Here is a 16390-nt window from a genome sequence, read left to right as displayed (position 1 = left end):
ACAGGAAGGCTGTCCTGTGGAAAGTTATTTAGTTCTAGTGGGCCTGTTAGGAATGTCTCTCAGAGCAGGACACAGAGCAGGAAGGATACTGCCTGTGTGAGGAACTCCCAGAGGGGCTGGGGTGCCATTTGCACCCAAGTAACAGAGGGTCTGTCTGACTGAGGAAAGCCAGGAGGCTGAGCAATCCTCCAGGAGATTTGTGAGTACAGGGGTGACCCCTGCTTATGTGTTTGCTTACTGGTAGTCCGCAAGGGGCCCAGTGTAGTAAGGGAACGCTTTATGTGTGAAGTTAGAACCCAGTGGGCAGGATTTATTTTTATGATTTGTTTTGTATCCTGAAATAGTCACCCCTGTGTATAAATAAACTGCCTTAAAAAGGAGAAAAGTGTCTGTTGTGGATCCCACACCTTACAGGGCGTACAATACACCTTATTGCACAATGTTTACACTGAATGCCCACATAATCTGGATTGGACACTGAAGGGGATGGTAAGATTTATTTGATCCAGCAAGTGCCCCCCCCCCCCAAAGTTTGTTCCCATGCGGGTTGTTAACCTTTAAGATTCGAGTAGGAGCCACACTAACTTTACAGGTTTTTTTTTAATCTTGGCTGAATCTCGTGTTTAATAGAGATCAGCAGTTCACGACCATCATTGGCCCAGCTTAAGTACATGACTCGCTTCAGTTATGCACGTTTGGGTGAAATTCTGCCAAAAGTTGGGGCCTTGTGCAGAAGGGGAGGGCGATGACAGGGGGATTACGGGAATGTTTCTGAGTACCACTTTTAGGTACGCACATGACAAAAGGTTGAGGTATGATATAAGAGACACTTGGAAAGAGATACACACGCTACATCTGTTCTGTCACATATTGATCATGCCTTTCTGAACCAAAGAGCACTCTCCCTGGTGAAAAGTACTAAATACCTACCGAGAGGCATCTCTGAAAGTAGACCTTCATTTGGAACCCCAGAAGAACAGGCCGAGATGGTCTCTCAATCCAATCTGGGTAAACCTCCGTCGTAATCTGGAGAGAGTAGAAGAAAACATTACTGATCTCCTAGAAAACATGGTAGACCCCAATGACCAGCTCAATGTATGGGAGGCATTCAATTTTTCCATTTAGAAATAAATGCCTACAAGGCCCAGAATGCATACTGGCAGCAGTTGCTAGAAAAAGTCATTAAAATGGAAATCCAGGTAGCCCTGGCTCCATCTGATCAAGGGTTATTGGAGTTGAAATTAGCGCAAGAGGCCTTGGCTAACTATTTGCCAGAAAAAGCAAAACAGCAGCACCTTTTCTCCAAAATCAACATTCTTGAGCATGGAGAAAGGGCAGGGAAAATGCTAGCCCACTTGTCTGGACAACACTCCACTCCCCCGGCCATAACGCTTCTAAAAGATGCCAATGGTAACTCAACATCAGACCCCTGATGTACTCGTCCACCCTAACCCCAGCAGATATGCCAGAGGTAGAATAATTTCTTAATGCTGTAAGGCTTCCCCAGCTAGCCCCAGAATACCGAGAATACCTTGAGTCCAGAATATCCCTAAGTGAAGTACAAGAGGCTATAGATTCTTTCCCAAATGGGAAAGCTGCTGGTGCAGACGGACTACCCATTGACCTCTATAAACTCCACTCCAAATGACTAGCTCCCCTACTACTCAAGGTTTATAATGCGGCCCTACATTAAGTGGAACTGGCACCATCAATGTATGAGGCTGCTGTAATACTCCTCACAAAACCGGGAAAGGATTCATCCCTACCAGAATCCTATAGGCCAATCTCCCTCTTGACAGCGGACATCAAGATACTAGCCAAGATCATAGCAAATAGGCTAAAGAAGGTAATACATATTTTAATTGATGATGATCAGCTAGGCATCATGCCAGGTAAAACCACAGCTATGAACATCCGCCAAATGATGGTGAACCTTACGTCAGAGCACCACAATCAAGGTGGCAGGGCAGTGGCAGCACTAGACGTAGCCAAGGCCTTTGACACGGTGGAGTGGGCATATCTTTGGAGGGTGCGAGGACATATGGGCTTTGGGCCACAGATCACCGCACTTATACAGTTGTTATATTCCAAACCAATGACTGCACTGAGAGTCAGGGCTGCGATGTCAACTCCTTTTGCACTCACCAGAGGCACTAGGCAGGGTTGTCCGCTATCCCCACTCCTGTTTGCTATTGCCATAGAACCCTTTGCTGCTGCATTCAGACAGAACACACAAATAAAAGTTTGGGTTTCTAGTGCAGGGGGAAGATAAAATTCAGCTATATGCCGATGACACCCTGGTATATCTGGCAGATAGAGACCAATCACTAAGTTAACTCTTTAAGCTAACTGGAAAATTCTGTAAGGTCTCTGGTTTAAAGGTAAACCCCTAAAAGTCTACCCTATTTCTGGTAGATCCCCCCACAGCAGAGTAAGACCTTGGTAACTGTCCCCTACAGGTGTCAGCCAAAGTCACATACCTGGGAGTAGAGATAGCCTTGCCTATCACTAGCTTTTGTGACTTGAATGTAACGCCCCTTCTATTCTGGGTAGAAACCAAACTGTCAGCTTGGGAGGCCTTGCCCATCAGACAAGTAGGTAAGATTCAGCTGGTAAAAATGTTTGTTCAGCCAAAATTGATGTATACACTGTGGCACGCTCCAGTGTCCCTCCTGCTAACATTATTACCAAAATTGACACAAGGTTGAAGAAGTTTATCTGGGGCAACAACAGGTGCAGGCTGAGTATGGAGACACTGAAAAGACCCATAAGGGATTTACCTAGCAATGCAGATCTCACATATGTCAGTGCTGAAGCCGGAAGGCCCTTGCTCAGCACTCTATAGAGCATGGAACACTCTTAACTCCCAAGAAAGTGACCCCCTCACAAGCTCTGCTCACAGTCCCTACAAAGACAAACAGATCAAAGGTTAACCCTGTCCTAGGGAACACCAAATGGGTATTTTCCAAGATTAACCAGATAATGGGAATTGCCAATATAGACCCATCCACTCCACTATGGGAAAATGCCAAACTGGGTGGGGTGGCGGAGCTCAAACAACCCCAATGTTGGTTAGATAATGGAGTATGTACAATAGCAGATGTTAGGATACAAGGTAAACCTCTGTCCTCCTCTGAAATAAAAGAGAGGTGGGCCATCCCTATGTCTCACTGGCTATTCTATATGAGGCTCAGGTAAAAGTTAATGGAATGGTACAAAGTGAAACTACAAGAACCAAATGACCATCCAATCATCACAATACTCAATAAGGAAAAGCCCCAGGGCACAATATCTAAGGTATATAAAATTATCTGCGAATATAGGCACAGGGGTAACCCACTGAAATGCAGAGGGCAGTGGGACCTGGGTACCTTAATTGACACACAGTGGACAGCGGCACTTAAAGCTCCTAGTCAAATATCCTTTATTCCAAGGCATAGGTTATTACAATTGTACTTGCTCCACAGGGCTTATTATACAAGGAGCATGCTCAATAAAATGTTCCCTAATCTATAGCCTCAATGTGCCAGATGTAAACAGGCAGAAGGGGACCTACTACATACCCTTTGGAGCTGCCCTGAATTGCAAGTATACTGGAGAGGGTCTCTTGTAATACTCGAGGAAGTAACAGGGAATGATAACCTAGTTGACCCTAAACTCTAAACTGTGTCTCTTGAATATACAGACTGGTACTGGTAAGGCTCCCCAATTGGCACCATTCCTAAGCAAAGCCCTATTCCAACTACGTAGACTTATCGCCCTAAACTGGAAGGCGGAAGCTCCCCCAGACATAGCCCAGTGGATTACTGACCTTGCTAAAATAGAGCTCCTGATGGCGAAACGAAAGGGTTGCCAAGTCAAGTTTTATAGGATACGGGGCCCCTGTCTACGGAAATTCCCCCTGCAGCTGTACTTAAACTCGGATGATCTATGAATAACGTAGCAGGGTAAAAAAGTAGGACGCAGGTAGAATGGTGTTAATACTGTCTCTTTATTGAAAACTGTAATACAAAAATGATGTATCAAATCCAATGTGTATCATGAAAAATTTTATCGTGCTGTATAATTCTGTTTATACTCAATAAACTTACCTGAACAAATCAAAAAAAAAAAGTTAATTTAAAGGTGAACAAACCCTTTAGGGAGGAAAGCAGAGAACTTAAAGGCCTGATTGCGCCGGTTACTTTCATTCTCACCCAGCGCCTTCCAGAGATGGTCAATAGCTGAATAAGGGAACCAGACCAACTGAGATGTTGCAGAGAGAGGAGCCTGGGGGGGGGGGAAGAAACATCATTATTATCCTTTATACAGCGCATGGCTTCTCCAGTATAACTGATTTTCCTATCACAGTGGCACAAGCACAGTTGGTTCAGTTCAGGAGGCAATAAAGTCATCAGTAGGTTTGCAGAGGGAAACAGACACTCCATATGGATAGTGCCTTAAAGGAGATGGAAAGTCTACAACTAAGTAAGCTTTATCAGAAAGGTCTATATAAATACACCAGTAAACCCTCAAAGTAATGCTGCCCTCTGTCAAAAGAAACACAGCATTTCTTTCCTTCTATTGTGTACACATGGGCTTCTGTATCAGACTTCCTGTTTTCAGCTTAAACCTCCAGGGCTTGGGCATGCTCAGTTTGCTCCTTTCCCTTCCCCCCCCCCTCCCTGCTGTAATATGAGCTCAGAGCTATGAGTGAGCACGGAGAGACGCAGGCAGGAAGTGATGTTACACCAAGCTAATATGGCAGCTGCTATCCTAAACAAACAGAGCTTCTAGAGCTCTTTACTCAGGTATGGTAAAGCATTCTACAGAATAAATATAGTGCACTATTGTGGCTAATCTATTGGCAATAAACGGCTCGGGTGGCTTTACTTCTCCTTTAAATTAAATGAGTATTCGTGTTTGGGGTTCATCTAAGATGCCATACCCCGTACCCCACAGAAATTCATAGGCACAGTGATCCCTTCACCCCCTACAAACATCCAGCGACACAATGACCTGCCCAAAACCTAAGGTAGAGGTTACAACCTGTATCAAACCTACAATACAAGTTGGCAAACCCCGGGGTACAGGGGGATCACATGACTGTGACGTCAGGTCCTTTCCGAGGATAGGAACTAGCCGCTACCTTTCTATGACGCCTAGTGTTAAGGTAGGTTAGAGGCTCCTCTCTCTGCAACCTCTTAGTTGATCTGGTTCCCTTATTCAGCTATTGACCATTTCTGGCAGGCTCTGGGCGAGAATAAAAGTAACCAGGCTGTAAGTTCTCTGCTTTCCTCCCTTTCTCATGTTAAAGGGGTTGTTCACCTTTAAATGAACTTTTCGTATGATGTAGAGAGAGATATTCTGAGACAATTTGCAATTGGTTTTCATTTTCTATTATTTGTGGATTTTGAGTTATTTAGCATTTTATTCAGCAGCTCTCCAGTTTGCAGTTTCAGCCATCTGGTCCAAATTCTCGTAGCAACCTTGCATTGAATTGAATAAGAGACTGGAATATGAATAGGAGAGGACCTTAATAATAAAAAGTAGCAATAACAATACATTTGTAGCCTTACAGAGCATTTGTTTTTGGATGGGGTCAGTGACCCCTGTTTGAAAACTAGAAAGAGTCAGAAGTAGAAGGCAATTAACTTAAAAACTATGAGAAATAAATGTAAATGACCAATTGAAAAGTTGTTTAGAATTGGCCATTCTATAACATGTTAAAAGTGATCTTAAAGGTGAACCACCCCTTTAATCACTTCTGTTCAGGCTTCAAACAGTTCTAGCATTTTTATATTCAACTTTTCTTTAAAAAGGAGAAAATGTAAAATCACTGGGTAGTGCCAAGTTGTTGGAGGCTCCCAATTATTCCAATCACTGATCCCCAGTACAGTCATCCCTCTTATATCCATTTGCACCAGACACAATGAACTGCCTCTAATTAGGGATGCACCGAATCCAGGATTCGGTTTGGGATTCGGCCAGGATTCAGCCTTTTTCAGCAGGATTCAGATTCGGGCGAATCCTTGTGCCTGGCCGAACCAAATCCAAATCCTAATTTGTATATGTAAATTAGGGGTGGGTAGGGAAATCACGTGATTTTTCATCACAAAAGAAGAATTCAGCCGAATCTTTCACCAAGGCCGAATCCCAAATAGTGGATTGGGTGCATCCCTACCTCTAATAGAACATTTCTAGGTATTTATTTTGCACACGGATGTATAAGGGGTTTATTGACTGATACTAAACCGTTCTCTCTCTCTCTCTCTCTCTCTCTCTCTCTCTCTCTCTCTCACTCTCTCTTTCTCTTTCGTTCATTTCTGCAGATTCTGGGCAAACTCCAGAGGAAGTTGGATGAATATTTTGAGAAGCTGAAGAAACCACCAGCGACTACAAAACGTTAGTGCAGAAGCCGCTACGGGCGTAAAGCTGCTCAGTTATATACAGATGGAAACCAGGCCCCCGTGTTTATAATTCAGCGTATAATTCATAATAATGTCATTAGTTTTCTGTTTTGTACAAAAAAAAATAAAAAAAAATAAACTATTTTGTATGATGTTTCTATGTGTGTCCATTTGTGGGATGTTTCATTATCAGATTCCAACCCCCTGCCACATGTCCTACTGAATATATAGATCTATACACAGTGTTTGGATTTGCTGTTTGATTCTTTTTCCTGCTTAGATCTAAAATACCTGAAATCTGCTCCCTGGCTCATTCTTTGAGAGGTGGAATAGTCTGGCCAATGGACTGTACCAGAGCAGGGAACTGATCAGTGGCTACTTCAGTCAAGGGTCCATTTCAACCCTGCCCAGATACATATGGCTGAATTTCAATCAGACATGAATGGGTTTGGCATATCACCAGCCTAACCAGTAATATAGCAGCCGAGACTGGGACCAGTGTTACATATTTAACCAGCAATGTATTTGCTCATAAATTTATAATTCCCTGACGTACCACCCAGTGTCGGACTGGCCCACCGGGATACCAGGAAAATTCCGGGTCGCCAAGATGTCAGAGGGCCCTCATGCTGCTAAACATTTGGCCTAGTTCATGGCCATTCCCTATTTCTTTTAGAACAAAGAGGCTAAATAGATGGAATAATAGAGTATATTATGTAAAGAATAGAGACTAGGATAATAGAGTTGAGTGAGGAGAAGAAGAAGAATAATAGTACTGAGAGTGGGCCCCTGGTCTTTTTGGGAGGGCCCATGTGGTCCCAGTCCGACACTGGTACCACCCCTGTCCTGTCCCTCCCCAATCCCTGCCTCCAGCTCCACTTCTTTCCCTTCTTCCTATAATCCCCTGCTCCCATCTCGACCATATTTTCTCCCGAACCACCCCCTCATTGTCCCTCCCCTTTCTGTACAGCCAGATTGTTTTTTCCAAAATGGTGACAACCCTAGATATTGGTCAGGCAGGACCTTCTGAGGGCCCATGTTTGATAATGTCCCTGGCACAGCACAAGCCCAGTATAATGCTTCTTCCGAGCTGACTGGACTGTGCTGGCACCCAGCCTAAATCAGTGCAATGGACTGTAAAAACCTGTTGGTGGCGCCAACTCCCACGAGCAGCGCCTCCTATTTCCCCATCTCATGTATGTCAGTGGGCATGGGTATTCTACTACTTTATTCAAAAACATGGGGGCAACACCATCCAGCAGGGAGGCAGCAAGATCAACATGTAATTCCTTAAAGGCCTGGGCCCAACAGAAATGAGAAGCGTGATATGGCTGTACATGTATATGTGCAGTGAACCTCAGTAAATTATGTACGTCTTACTTTGGCCCAGGGCTCCTTGAATTTCCATTGGACATTAATAACCCACCTGTTATCAGTAGACCAATCACGGGATGGACTGATGCCCAATGAAACATCACACAGACCTGCCCTTCCTCTGCCCAAATAATACCAAAGGCAACTTTATCATGGGACAAACGTCTTCTAATGACAGTGGCATGTTTATGGGTCAGCTCTTTCTAGACTTAATGAGTCCATTTCTCCTTGGCTCAAAGGATACTAATGGCAATGACATGTATATCAAAGTCCCTGCTAGGCCCAAAATAACGTATTAATGAGTCAGCACCTTCTGAACCCAGTCTCATAATGTACTAATCCCACTGATATGTTTATACACTATATACTGTATCATTTGTATGTGATTGATTGACCAAACCTCTGACATCAGTGCAGATCAGTAGGTCTGGGTCCAGACATGGCTTATGTCTTCTTATATTTCTTCATTCTTAGCATCTCCTTTCACCAATTTCTCCCACCCTTGCCTCTTATTTCCACCTTCACTTTTCAGTGATCCTTTTCCCTTGCACTAGAGGTCTCCCTCCTCTGTAATGTTGCCTGGCAATACTATAGAACTATAAAAAATGCAAGAACACCAATGAAATGTGTATTAACATATTTATTTATAAATTGGATGTTATATTTATGCATTTTAGATTAATTCATACTAATTTAAGTTGGGAAGGACTCACATCCATTAGGTTCAAGTTTTAGTGTAAAAGGGATCTTCCTATTTAGTAGTTGATCCAGAGGAAGGCAAAAACCCCATCTGAAGCCAGAGCCAATTTGCCTCAGAGGGGGAAAAATTCCTTCCTGACTCCCAATGGGCAATCGGACAAGTCCCTGGATCAACTTGTACTATGAGTTTATGTCAGTATCAGTACTAAGAGTTTATGTCAGGGTTTAGAGTAGGAGATGTGACTGGTTGTTAAGTGGAAGGCTTGAAAGGATAGAATTTAGAAAGGAAAGAATTTGAACAGGAGAAACCACTGAGGAATTGGTGTTAGAGGGGGGGGGGGCAAAAGAAAAAAGTGGAGAAGAGAAGCCTCTGTGTAGGGGGCATCATTTTAGTGTGTGCTGTGTGGTGTGACTAAATGTCTTGGTATTGGTTTAATGGAAGAACCAATGGAGGTCCAGGAAGAAGGGCAAGGATTAAAAGATATTTTAAAGAGGAGAAACTCTTGATGATAGCTAAATAAAAGAAGATATTGGTGGAGGTGTGTTAGCAAAAGGACAGAGCTTGCGGGTAGAGGTAAAATATGGGATAAGGGCTGGTGGTGGAGCTAAAGTTAAATGGAAAGTCCTTGGGTGGAGATGTGGTAATTGGATACTAATGCAAACTAAAGTCCTAATAGTGGAGCTATGGTGTTTGATAAGTGAATGCTGCTAGTCGAGCTGTAGAGGTGGATAGGAATGTTGTTGCTATGGTTCTGTGAAATGTAGATGTTTAAGGCAAGATGTTGGAGTTGTCGTAGGCTACAAAAAAAGGAAGATGAACTATGGCAGTTGGAAAGTGAGGTGGAGATGTGTGTGGGTGGAGTGATGTAAACTGGAGCAAATACACCACTGGTGGAGATGTGGTAGACTGAAAAGAATATGATCATGGAGATAAAGTCTCTGCTGGTGTAGTTGCAGGAATCTTGATGTTACCACTTGCATCAGCTTGAAAGGAGATGTTGCTGGTGGAGCTGCAGACGCCACTGGATCTGTATAAGAAAAAAATATCAGTCAGTAATAGATCATCATTAATTCTCATTCAGAGGCATGGCATTTATGCACAAGCCTTATTCATTAGGGGTTCCAACATGTTAGGGAGTTTTTCTCCCAGGCTGATGCTCCTTTTAGAAATAAATGCACTGGCTATGGGAATAGGAAATAATGCCTGAGCCTTCTCAATCGCATTCTACCCTGTTGTGTTATTGTGCGGCTGCTGAAGTGAGGCTAATGTCCATCAACAGAGAAAACCTTGATTCAGCCCCTACTGCCCGGTGTGTTTATTTGCTTCACACATGGGGAGGATTGTGACCAAGAAATGTAAACTTGAGTATCTTCTAGCCGAAATCCACCTCTTGTGCACAGTGAGGATTCAGGTCCTACCAATGTAGAAACACTCCAGGCAGCAGGGGATCAGATTGCTATTTGTCTACCAGCTGAGAACCGTTGTACAGGGATACTGAATGGAGATGGGACCTTACCCTGTGGATGTTTCTTTTTCCTAGGCTGTGATTCAGGAAACTCATTCTGGGCTGTTGATGTTATTGGCCACAAGATCAATAACAGGAGAAGCCCTCCAGGGCCACTTGCAGAGCTGCTTCTTGTTCTGCCGATGTCTGTGTGCAGAAGTCACAAGCACGCCGCAGCTTCAGGGTCCACAGAGCTACTCCCTTCAGCCCTGTATAGGGAAAAATCATATTTGTGATTCATGAATACTAATTAAAGCTTGTATATGAGTCAAACAAAAAAATAAAGATTGAAGACTAAATGCAAATTGTCTTAGAATGCCATTATCACCATTATACTAAAATATAATATTAAGCTAAAGTACCCCTTAAAACATGTATATTATTCCCAGTGCCATTATAATAAAACCAACTCTTGCAGATGTTACACTGTGTGATGGTGCAGTCGTATCAAATATAATGGATTCCCTCACCTTTCTTGGCCGGCCGGTTCTGCAGAGTCCGGAGATGTTCTCCAATCTCAGCCCTGATGATCTTCTTAGGTGTCAGTTGGGTGATGAATGGGTGCTGCAGGAGTTCTTCAGCACTCCCTCTCTCTGAAGGATCCTTCTTCAGACAGGAATCCAAGAAGGACACAAAACGTTGTGACCTGGAAAAAAAGAGATTTTAGCTTTAGCTAGCAAAAAAAATCCCCAGATTATTATTTCCAGATTCCAGACGCTTTTACCCAGTAACCATTAGCTATACTCCAGAATTTACATATATTTTGCAGTATATCTATCTGTCTATCTATAATATATCATCTATCTGTCCGTCTGTCTGTCTGTCTGTCTGTCTGTCTATCTATCTATCTATTTTGATTTGATCTCTTTAGGGAGAAGTGAGACCCATAGTATTACAGCATTACACATTATAGAAATCTTCTCCCAAAGTCTTGTCTCTACTGACTATGCCTTACCTTGTGAACTTTTTCATCTCCAATTTGTACCTGTATGTTAGTCTCCCATCCATTTAGACTGTAAGCTCTACAGGGCAGGGACCTCCTTCCCACTATGTCTCTCACCACATAGCACTTAAGTTCTTTGTTCTATGATTCTGTATCTATTTATTATGTGATTTGTCTCCCCCATGGATACTTTTATATATATATATTGTACTTTTGTGCACTGTACAGCCCACCACTATCCCAAACTGGTCAACAAGGGTATAACAAAGGATATCAGTGGCAAATCTATATGTCTATAAGGCTATGAGGGACAAGGTAAGGTCCAGTGATTTTCCCACACCCTCATCTGACTGCACCATAGTGCACATGGCCTGTAATCACATAGTAGTGGGGCCCATAGTTATACTGATATGCCCCTGAGACATAGACAGTGATTATATACATAAAATATATCATATCTGCTCTGCATCCATCTATATTTCCCTCAAAACACACATATCCCTGCCTGCAGTAGAAAAACCTCTATTTATATTTAGGAGGTATTTAAACAAAATACACATCGCTATGAGCTGAGACTGAAATCTCCCCATTATCCCAAATTTATACAGACAAGGGGAAGGTGAGGACCGTGGAAGCGGCTAAGTGGATATAGGAGTTGCCAACTGTCCCAAGTGTTAATAAGAAAATGTGAGTTCCATGTCTGTAAGCACAGGTACAATGTACAGTGACACAAGCTGGGACAGACTCACCATCTGTCTGATTGAAGCTTCGGTGGTTGGGCTTCTCTAATCAGCTGCTCCACAGGGTATATATCTGCATATGCTAAATGTGAAAAACATATATGAGTTAGTCTGTAGGATAAGTGAACTCCGCGCTAAGTCAAATTCAAGCAGCACCGATAAAAAAGTGGACCCACTAGTGCTCGTGTATTGTAGCTGTAAGGCAGGTTCACTGCGCTGGTTTAAGAGAACCCGTAATTATTCCTAAAGAGAAAAAGCGCTGTATAGTGTGTTACCTTCTTTCAATGCGATAACATACAAGTTTAGATCTTCTCCAAAGACATCTCCCTTGTGAGTAGTTCTAAACTTGTATGTTATCGCATTGAAAGAAGGTAACACACTATACAGCGCTTTTTCTCTTTAGGAATAATTACGGGTTCTCTTAAAGCACCGCACTGAACCTGCCTTACAGATGAAAAAACACATATATATCAGGCCCATCAAACATGTCTAGAAGTTATTTATTTAAATGATAGAAAAAGTTATTTTTTGTTGGAAATAGCAAATCACCCCAAATTCCTTTAATTCTGATATAGAACCTCTGCTGCTCAATGTATAAAAATAAAGTAGCCAAAATGGTGATTCGCTTACGTGGTTTTCCTTCGGCCATTTCGATGGCGGTTATCCCCAGCGACCAGATGTCACACTGCAAAAGACACACCAAAGAGCATTAGAAGGAGAGAATTGGGTTAGTGGCTGTTTAATAAAATCTAAGTAAAAAGGCTACACTTATACAAGTCTCTTTTAGAAACATATACATATATTATCATGGGGGCAAAAGTACAAGCCATTCTCCTTAGCTCAATGATGGCCAAAACAGAACAGAATACAACTTCTAAAATAGCACATGCACCCCCTAGTAAATGAACACATCATGGTATATGTAAAAGTGAAAAATGCTTTATTATATATAAACGTGTATACAGCAATACATCTCCATTACAAACAATAGCAGTTACATAACTGAGCAAAGGAGCAAATATATTAAAGCAGACACATTGTGCAAAAAGTTAAGAAACCCAAAGTTTTGGAAAAACTCCTTTCTCTCCATGAGAAAACGACTGCTTCTATGTCGCATTAACACTGATAAGTAAATGCTCCGTGTTGTTACAAGTATTATAAGTACAACATACTTTGGTGTCGTACGCCAGGCGCTGGCCCTTCTGCCTTATGGCCTCGGGTGCCATCCAATGTGCAGTCCCGTCTGCTTCATGGCACAATCCTGTCTGCGGGTCCAGGTTCCAGCTGTTTCCAAAGTCGACTGAAATGACAGATAGAATCTATTAATGGAAAATAACCACAATAAGATAAGAAACCTGAATTATGAAACACGCTGACTCCATATTCACAAAAGCTCCCAACCAGCCATTACTCTTATATCTGTAAGTTTTACTCACTGATCTTGACTCTGGCCGTCTCTGTGAGCATGATGTTCAGGCTCTTGATGTCTCTATGAACGGCCCGGTTCTTGTGGATGTGGTGCAGCCCCTGGGGAGATTGAGATGTAGGTTATAAGACTATAACAGACATAAGACTAAACATTCCCAACAAAGAGATTGTATATATAATTTATGCAATTTAAGAAGAGTCCTTACCTTTAAAACCTCCTTGCAGACATAGCCGATCCAGGTCTCCTTCAGGGATTGGCCATTGGTCTTGTGGATGAGGTTATGGAGAGAGCCTCCACCACAGTACTCGAGAACAATCTGAAATACATAGATATTATTTAAGGTCATGTATTCTATCACTTCCAGTGGGAGATTGCTTTGGCACAAGAGGAATGAACACGATACAGTAAATCATTTCTTACTTCCAAGAGCTCCGATGAGCACTCCGTGAGTGGAGCCCTGTAGTAGGCTCCATAGTAAGAGGCGATGTTATTGTGGCCGCCGAACTGCTGGAGAAACTTCAGCTCCCTGCAGACTGACTCTTCATCCTGGAGTGGAATAATAGAAATCCCTTTAGCTCACATAGGCAACTACACAAATAGGATTGATATATAATGATTGGAATTAATAAAGATACAGTACTCGGCTGATGTTGGCGATCTTCACCGCTACCCGACGCCTCTATGATGGTGACGACCCTGTAATACAGACAGAAAGGTTGACTTATATACAAGTAGGAAAGAGAGGGTCTAATGCAGCCCCCAAAACCAGAAGCTTGATATGTCTGCCTAAATCATTGTGTGATTGTGTGTAGTTATCACACTCTTGTTCAGTTTCTCCTACTTTCTAGGAATTGGTTGGTCCCTTACCTTGTAGACGTCTCCGGTGCCGCCCACTCCAAGAAGCACATCCTTGGTCAGCCGACCGTCAGGAGGCTGGAAAATAAAATAGAAAAATGAAGGCTTTTATTGATAACATAATATTCCCCAGGGTATAAAACATGTCTCACTTCCAGCAGTAGCAGCAAGTGTTTTACCCTCCTTTCTACTCAACCTTATAAATCTCAGAGAGGGTACTGGATTCGGCCTGTGGCTGAAGGAGAAGAGAAAGATTCTATTACATTCTATACTTTATCTGTATCTGTTTCTCTATACAGCCAAAACCCTAAATTCAGATAAAACAGTAGCAGTTGCCTTACCCTCCTCCAGGGGGCGCAGAAAGGCATTGCGTCCAAGTTTTTTAGCTCTTAAAAAGAGCTGTTGGGGTTATGAAGAGATATCAGCTGACGTCAAAGGAAGATGTTTTCTCCAAACGCCAAAATCAGATGGAATATCGCTGAATATCTCTATAAAACAATCACTGTGAAATCTCTCGGGAAAATCACTCTGAAAATCGCTTCGAAAACGCTATGAAAACGCTTCGTCGCTCGGATATTTCACTGTTTGGGGACACAGAAAGAAAGAAGAGATTGTAAGCTCACATGCACCAGCCCTCAAGTATTCACACCCTCAACCAATTCTCCCATTGTACCAAAAACAAACCCTAAACTATATATATTGTTTATCTGTTTTATCTGTTTTTATTCGGGCCACAAATTCTGAAATCTGATATCGATTGCCAAAAATGAAATTAACATCAGTTTTTCCTTTTGCATCAACAGCATTAAAGGCAAAGCTCCCCTTTAAATGAAATGGAAAATTAAACAGAGTTGCCGCATTATACCCTGTATGGCACCATCCAAATCTTCCCTCTATTATAATATGAGGACTTCCGTCCCTGCTGAAATACAAGCCTCCTCAACATCATTCATATCACAGTAAAAGGATAAGTACAGGCTGCAGGTCTGACAAGGGATGCTGGGATTTGATAGGCATAAACAGATAAAAACCACAGGCTGAAGGTCTGACAAAGGGATGCTGGGGATTTGGTACTAATAGGCTACAGGTCTGACAAGGGATGCTGGATTTGTATTATTAGCATGCAGGTTCTGACCAAGGGATTGCTGGAGATTTGTATTATTAGGCTTACCAGATCTAACAAGTGATGTTGGGATTTGTAGTATAGGCTACAGCATCTAAACAAGGGAGCTGGGATTTGTAGTATAGGCTACAGGTCTGACAAGGGGATGCTGGGATTGTAGTATAGGCTACAGGTCTGACAAGGGATGCTGGATTTGTATTATAGGCTACAGGTCGACAAGGATGCTGGGATTTGTATTATTAGGCGCTACAGGTCTGACCAAGGGATGCTGGATTTGTATTATAGACTAACAGGTCTGCACAAGGGATGCTGGGATTTGTATTATAGGCTGCAGGTCTGACCAGGGATGCTGGCAGATTTGTAGTGCGTTCAGTAACAGCTAAAAAGACCACAGGCTGCAGGGTCTGACAAAGGGATGCTGGGATTTGTATATAGGCTGCAGGTCTGACAAGGGATGCTGTGGGATTGTGTTCATTAAGAAGCTAAAAGACCACCAGGCTGCAGGTTCTGACAAAGGGATGCTGGGATTGTATTCAGTAACAGCTTAAAAGACCACCAAGCCGCTGGTCTGACAAGGGATGCTAGGGATTTGACTATAGGCAACGGTCTGACAAGGATGCTAGGGATTTGTATTATAGTCTTGCAGGTCTGACAAGGGATGCTGGGATTTTTGTAGTTCAGTAACAGTTAGAAGAGCCATAAGTTGCTGCGTCTGACAAGGATGCTGGATTTGTAGTTCATTAAGCAGCTAAAAGGACTCACAGGCTGCATCGTTCTGACAAGGAATGCGGGATTTGTATTATAGGCTGCAGGTCTGACAAGGGACGCTGGGATTTGTAGTTCAGTAACAGTTAGAGACCATAAGTTGCTGTTTCGACAAAGGGATGCTGGGATTTTGATAGTTCATTAAGAGCCGAAAAGACCACAGGCTGCAGGTTGGCAAGGGATGCTGGGGATATGTTTACCATAGGCTTACATTCTGGACAAGGAACATGCTGGGATTTGTACTATAGGCTATAGGTCGACCCAAGGGATTGCTGGGATTTGTATTACAGCTACAAGGATCTGACAAGCGGATGCTGGCGCATTTGTATTATAGGCTGCCAGGTCTGACAAGGGATGCTGGATTTGTAGGTCAGCAGTAACAGCTAAAGACCACAGGGTGCAGGTCTGAACAAGATGCTGGGGGATTTCTGTAACTCATAGATACCAGGTCTGACAAGGGATGCTGGGATTTGTATTATAGGCTGCAGCGTCTGACAAGGAATGTGAGGGATTACTATTAGGCTACAGGTCTGACAAGGTGATGCTGGGATTTGTTACTATAGGCTAC

General features: G+C 42.8%; 1 protein-coding gene across 1 annotated transcript; it reads right to left on the bottom strand.

The window, feature by feature from the left end:
- Nucleotides 1-10349: 10349 nt before the first annotated feature.
- Nucleotides 10350-13743, bottom strand: LOC121400567 (mitogen-activated protein kinase kinase kinase kinase 4-like). The gene is made up of 8 exons (XM_041583914.1): nucleotides 13720-13743; nucleotides 13500-13625; nucleotides 13285-13395; nucleotides 13087-13177; nucleotides 12823-12950; nucleotides 12281-12335; nucleotides 11660-11732; nucleotides 10350-10613 (listed from the first exon to the last, which is right to left on the bottom strand). Exons 4-8 carry the CDS (start codon nucleotides 13115-13117, stop codon nucleotides 10415-10417), a joined length of 486 nt encoding a protein of 161 aa, XP_041439848.1. The 5' UTR covers nucleotides 13118-13177; nucleotides 13285-13395; nucleotides 13500-13625; nucleotides 13720-13743; the 3' UTR covers nucleotides 10350-10414.
- Between the last annotated feature and the right edge of the window lie 2647 nt (nucleotides 13744-16390).

This window comes from Xenopus laevis, chromosome 2S, assembly GCF_017654675.1.
Source record: "Xenopus laevis strain J_2021 chromosome 2S, Xenopus_laevis_v10.1, whole genome shotgun sequence".
Taxonomy (NCBI): Eukaryota; Metazoa; Chordata; class Amphibia; order Anura; family Pipidae; genus Xenopus; species Xenopus laevis.
This window is presented reverse-complemented; position numbering and strand designations above follow the sequence as displayed.

Excerpts from the sequence above, each read along its gene's own strand:
- LOC121400567 (XM_041583914.1), bottom strand. The coding sequence starts at position 13,117 with ATGCTCACAGAGACGGCCAGAGTCAAGATCA. Across the intron at positions 11,733-12,280 it reads AATGGCCGAAGGAAAACCAC|CATATGCAGATATATACCCT; the intron begins GTAAGCGAATCA and ends TTTCACATTTAG. Across the intron at positions 10,614-11,659 it reads AAGCTTCAATCAGACAGATG|GTCACAACGTTTTGTGTCCT; the intron begins GTGAGTCTGTCC and ends CTTTTTTTCCAG.